At 52.6% G+C, this 6,000-nt stretch overlaps 2 protein-coding genes across 3 annotated transcripts in view; one reads left to right on the forward strand and one right to left on the reverse strand.

Annotated features, from left to right (window-relative positions):
- Positions 1-1,689, reverse strand: part of RALB (RAS like proto-oncogene B) — a 65,387-nt gene extending 63,698 nt beyond the window's left edge. The window contains exon 1 of one of the 2 annotated variants that reach the window (XM_072960824.1): positions 1,556-1,689. The gene's annotated coding sequence lies outside the window, so the exon portion shown is untranslated. Of the gene's footprint in view, positions 1-1,385; positions 1,462-1,555 lie in introns of those variants that run through there. The other variant, XM_072960825.1, reaches the window with a different exon arrangement.
- A 326-nt stretch (positions 1,690-2,015) lies between these two features.
- Positions 2,016-4,414, forward strand: TMEM185B (transmembrane protein 185B). The gene has a single exon (XM_006196087.4). It carries the CDS (start codon positions 2,049-2,051, stop codon positions 3,099-3,101), a length of 1,053 nt encoding a protein of 350 aa, XP_006196149.1. The 5' UTR covers positions 2,016-2,048; the 3' UTR covers positions 3,102-4,414.
- Positions 4,415-6,000: the final 1,586 nt, after the last annotated feature.

A 6,000-nucleotide genomic window follows, 5' to 3' on the forward strand; every position in this document is an offset into this window, starting at 1 on the left:
TTTTGAATTTTAAATTTTGCTTTAGCTGACAAAGCCCTCCTTGAAAGGAAAAAGCAAAAGAAAAACCAATATGCAAAACAGACAGATTAGAGAAACTCTGGATGAAAAGAAGGTTAGAGCCCCACTTTGCTATCTCCCCACAATGAATCCAAGGGATTCCAAACAAATAAAGGGCCCTGAAGACACATGTATGAGATCAGTGTTCAGGGCTAACTTTGAGGACTGGCGGAGCTCACTCAGCTGGAAGTCCCTTCCCCAAGCACCACTCAGCTGTCCCCAGCTGAGGTGGGAGCGGTGAAGTTGTGGGGTATCTTTGAGCACTGAGACTCTCCACCCTACACCATGCTCCATGAACACCCTGTCGCTGCTGACCTGGGGAAAGCCAGCTCCTGAGTCTGGACTGCGGCCCCCACTTTTCTCCTGGAAAGCCCTTCCCCGTTACCCTGTGGTGACCCTGACACCAGATACATCCCTCTGACAGCCCCCGCTACTCAGAGCCCAGTACTGAGTACTGGCAGCATTCCAGAAGGGCTGAAAGGCAGGAAGGATAAGCAACTAGGGAATGGGGAAGGGAGGGAGGAGATGTACTCCAGGGTCTTCCCAGCTGGGGGAGAGGGGGCTCCAAGTTACAGAGCTGCTGCAGCACTGCTGGCCCTTGGAGACCACTCAGACCAGCACTCAACTTAACAGCCCAGGACACTGAGGCCGAGGAGGGTGGGCCTGGGTTTCTCCGCTGGTGGGCGGCAGAGCCTGGGCTAGAACCCAGATTTCTTGACCTCTGGCCCAGGGCCCTGGTTCCAACATTGTTCTGTGAGAACCGGACTGAGGCAGGGCCAGATAAGTCACAATGAGGACTAGGGACTGAAAATTGAGAGCCCTGAATCTGAATTTCCATTTTGCTCCTAACCAGGGTCACCTGGAGCAGGAAGCAGCTGCTTGCTGGGTCCAGTTTCCTCGCTTGTTTCCTGGAACTTTGCCGAGGGGCCTTGCGGAGTCTAACACCCTGCCAGCACCTACCCTCAACCTCTGGGGTGAAAGGGCAGATGGAAGACCACCGCCGCCGCCTAGGCACCCTGCCTCGGCCATTCCACTAGCAGCCTGAGAAGTGCTGTTGCCCGGCCAGGTGGAGTCCAGCCCTGGAAGTCATATATTCCAGGCAAAAGCCCTCCAACCTACCCCATGCAGTGACTGTACCCAAGCGCCCGCCTCCTCATCACAGGGACAAATCCACCGCCTCATCCCCGACCCCACGTCTTCACACATGCACACCCGCCCTGTGCATTCATAGTTATCAGCACCTACTCCCTCGCTCACAGACTCCCACATCCGCCCTCGCTCGTGCCCACGCCGTTTCCCCCTCCCCGCTGCCGGCGTTGGAGCCTCACCGCGGGCGCCAGAGTCCCTGGGTCAGTTGCTGGAGAGGAGAGTAAGGAACCTGCGGCAGGCCGCGCCCCACCGCTCCTTGGCCCCGCCCCCAGCCTGGGTCCCGGCCCGCCCTGGCCCCGCCTCCCGCCTGGGTCCCGCCCCTGGGCGGGCCCGGAGGATGTGAGCTCACTTTCGCCTTCCCGCCGCCGGCGCCGTCAGGAAGCGTCGGCCCGAGGTCCCGGCCCGCTTGCTGTGAACGGGCCGGCCGGGGAGTCAGCAGCAAGCCAGGTCCCCGGCCGGAGTCACCCTCCCCGTCCCCCTGGCGCCGCACGCAATAGCTGCTTTCCAAATGGGTATGGAGTGAAGGCGGGCGGTGGCGGGGCCGAGGCAGCGCCCGGCTCCTGGTCACCGCGCCGCCCCGGGCCCCGCGGATCCCTGGGAGAGCGCGGGCGCGCACGCCACGCCCCACCGCGCTTCCGGCCGGCCCACGTGACCGCGCGCGCACGTGTTCCGGTCTCGGCGCTGCAGGCCGCAACCTCCTCCTCGCCGGCGGCCCGCGGCTGCCCACCTAGAGGCGACGCAGGCCGGGCTGGGGAGGCGGCGGGCCCGGGAAGCGGCGCAGACGCGGCGCCTGCTGAGCGGGACTGAGCAGCAGGCCCGAGTGGGCGAGCAGCTGCTTCGCCATGAACCCCAGGGGCCTGTTCCAGGACTTCAACCCGAGTAAGTTCCTCATCTACGCCTGCCTGTTGCTCTTCTCCGTGCTGCTGCCCCTCCGCCTGGACGGCATCATCCAGTGGAGCTACTGGGCTGTCTTCGCCCCTATATGGCTGTGGAAGCTCCTGGTCATCGCCGGCGCCTCGGTGGGCGCGGGCGTTTGGGCCCGAAACCCTCGCTACCGCACAGAGGGGGAAGCCTGCGTGGAGTTCAAAGCCATGTTGATCGCCGTGGGCATCCATCTGCTGCTGCTCATGTTCGAAGTCCTGGTCTGCGACAGAGTGGAGAGGGGGACCCACTTCTGGCTGCTGGTTTTCATGCCGCTCTTCTTCGTATCCCCCGTATCCGTGGCCGCCTGCGTGTGGGGCTTCCGACACGACCGGTCCCTCGAGCTGGAGATCCTGTGCTCTGTCAACATCCTGCAGTTCATCTTCATCGCCCTGAGGCTGGACAGGATCATCCAGTGGCCGTGGCTGGTGGTGTTTGTGCCGCTGTGGATCCTCATGTCGTTCCTCTGCGTGGTGGTCCTCTATTACATCGTCTGGTCCCTCCTGTTCCTGCGCTCCCTGGATGTGGTTGCCGAGCAGCGACGAACACACGTGACCATGGCCATCAGCTGGATCACGATTGTCGTGCCCCTGCTCACTTTTGAGGTTCTGCTGGTTCACAGGTTGGACGGCCACAACACATTCTCCTACATCTCCATATTTGTCCCCCTTTGGCTCTCATTAATCACTTTAATGGCCACGACATTTAGGCGAAAAGGAGGCAACCACTGGTGGTTTGGTATTCGCAGAGATTTCTGTCAGTTTCTGCTTGAAATTTTCCCATTTTTACGAGAGTACGGGAACATTTCATACGATCTCCATCACGAAGATAGTGAAGATGCCGAAGAAACGTCACTTCCAGAAGCTCCTAAAATTGCTCCAATGTTTGGAAAGAAGGCCAGGGTAGTGATAACCCAGAGCCCTGGAAAATACGTTCCCCCACCTCCCAAGTTAAATATTGATATGCCAGATTAAACTCGTCTTCTTGGGAGTGCTCACAAGTGGACTAGAAACCACACACACACACACACAAAATCCACCTTACTATGGCCTCTTTTGCTCATCCACCCCAAACCTGGAACTGAAATCAGGCTCCAAACGTCATTTCATGCCTTGTTTGAGATTGATGCCTGTCAGTGACTCCTCAGTATTCACCATAGATGTAGGAGGTTATTTTAATATATGGCCGTGTGTGCGTGTGCTGTGTGCCCATGTGTGAGGAACTTGTTTTCCAGGCTGCTGTTTGAATAGCTGACTGAGAGCAGTCAATTGAATTGTTTTAGCAGGTCCTCAAACTACACAGCTGGGGATTTGTAAAGTGGTACCATACCTATCAAAAGTATTGTTTTGAAAAGTATTTTTATACACTGCTAGCTTAAAATTGTATTTCAAACTGTGCCTGTTGTGACATAATCAACAGCAAGTGTTAAGAATTCTCTCTCCCACCACTTGCTTATAAAGCTCATAGTTGTTATTTTTGGTGTTCCTACTGTTAAAATAGTTTTTCTTTGGGCTTTACTGATGCTGGTCTTTAATAGCATAATAGATGAATTTTTCTAATGCAGTGAATCCATATTTATATGAAAATTTAGCAATATAATATATTATGTTGAATTCTAGTTCTGTGCAGTACAGTGTATTATGTTAAAGTATTTTTTTAAGTTTACATGTGAAAATATATGTCTATTGCAGATGTTGTTAAAGACTGCTTAAAACATGAATGTGTACCTAGTGTGGGATCTTATCAAAGTTCCAGGCATGAATACAGGGATTGTAAGTCCCAAGGATCTTAATATTCAGGTGTTAGATGACTCAGTCTGCACAGTTTTCAGGTCTCTCTTGGAAGGAGCCACCATCCTTTGGGAACAGATGACAGGCTCCAGTGTGGTTCCAGACCATAGAGTGACACTGGTATTTAGCACCTTGAATTTTTCCACACAGGCAATGATATCTCTTCAGGAACAAGCAAAATAAGCAACGAGTGGTTTGTCCATTTCTAAGATGCTTAAAATCTTAGGTGGCCATAATATAAAGTGGGGTTTATACTTACCAATGGAAAACTGGAGAGTGGCCTTTACCAAAAATGGTTGACAGGATCGAATATTATTTTAAGGTCCAAACTTCTTGACCTGGCAGCAACAGGGAAATAATAGTTCAGATTATTTTTTAAATAAGTACAGCTTTGCTTTAGGTAACTGGTGGTACGCCAGGGAATCACAAGGGCAAAAACCAGGTCCCGGGAAAGTCATGGTCTTATGACAGAGAACAAATAAATACTTTCAAAAGGAGGTTAAAACTAAAAGGAGTATTACTGTAGTATGACATTATTACTAAGGAGAAGACTGGAGGGAATCCATTTCTGTTATTAGCCACCTAGTAAAAATGATCTCGGCTGGGCTCCAAATGAATTAAGTAAATTTCCAGCGAGAGGACATGCTAGCAACAACAGCCAGCCCTTGGGAACCTGGGTCCCCAAAAGCCTGAAGATGCCACAGCTCAGCTTAGTCACCTAGAACTGAACCACGGTCACACGGACACAGTTGATTTATGCCAGCCGTCAGAATGTGGGACACAGCCCCCAGCAGCAGTGGATGTAATATTTCATAAGAAAGGATTCATTTATTGAGGACCTACTGTGAGGCAGATGTGCTGGGAGGTGCAGATACACTGGGAAGCAACTCAAATGTGGCTCCTGCCTGCACACACAAAGCATACAAAAGTTATAGGAAAACTGCTCATCCCAGCAGCCTCCCCATGGGAGGGACCAAGCCAAGAGCAGGGTACACAGGGAAGGATGCTACTGGCCTCGGGTGACCCCCATCTGGAACTTCAGGCGCATCTTTGGCTTCAAGAGCCCTGTGCCCCCTGATTGCCCCTCCACCCCCAATTAATATCTCAGACATTGGCTTCCACTTCAGGAAGATTTAGGAGTGGAGGAGGAGGTTGCTGGAGCAATTGAAGGGGAGGTTTGGGGGCAGCAGTGGGATCATCAGCCCCTCCTGGCTACAGTCGCAGGCTAGGGTTTTGTTGGCACCTGAAACAATCCCTCCTAACCCAGTGGGTCCCTCCCTGCACTCACCCAACCCACCCCATCTCTGCCCCAGGGTGGCCAAGTGTTGGAGAGCCAGTACCTGAATGTGATTACAAGCCTTCTCACGCAGGTAGGTCATCCCATCAGACCTCTTTCCTGCCTCAAGACCATTAGGTGAAAACATCCGAAGTGACAGGTTGTAGAAAGTTGGTCTAGACAAGTTCACACAATCTCAGCTGTGCTTGGGAGTTACATAATTGCCGGTGTAACCCTTTAACTGTCCACACTATTTAGCATGTGTCAAATTCTGTAACTCTCGAGTTTCTCCTGCAAGATGTATTAGTCAGCTTTTGCTGCAAAACAACCTCAAAAGTCTTAGCAGCCTGCAGTTACAGTTCTCACTCTGGGGCCTACGGCTCCAGGCTATGGGTGTGGTTCAGGTCCGCTCCACCCCCAGTCCCTTATTCTGTTCTGGGTCCCGGAGGAAGGAGGAGCAGTCCCTGGGGCTTGTTCTTTCTCATGGCAGAAGCACACAAGGCCAAGCCAATCCCAAAAGCACAAACAGGGCCCTGCTCATACGTGATGAGTGTCAGGTGGTTTATTCTGTTGGACAAAGCACAAGGCAAGCGCGAGCTCAACGAGGTGGCGGTTCAGGCCCAGGGGATGATGACCCAGTCTGCACAGATGTTGCAAGATAGTTTTGAAGACTGCAAAGCAACCCTAAATTGTGTGGTAGAACATGAATGATTTTCCCCCTTCTGTTTTACAAACACTGTATAATTTTTTAAAGTTCATTGTTTATTATTTTAATAATTCGGAGGGGATTTGGGGAGGGGTGGTAAG

The sequence above is a fragment of the Vicugna pacos genome, chromosome 5 (genome assembly GCF_048564905.1).
Source record: "Vicugna pacos chromosome 5, VicPac4, whole genome shotgun sequence".
Lineage (NCBI taxonomy): Eukaryota > Metazoa > Chordata > Mammalia > Artiodactyla > Camelidae > Vicugna > Vicugna pacos.

What these genes read in the sequence shown, in the direction of transcription:
- TMEM185B (XM_006196087.4), top strand. Translation starts at nt 2,049, where the DNA reads ATGAACCCCAGGGGCCTGTTCCAGGACTTCAACCCGAGTAAGTTCCTC.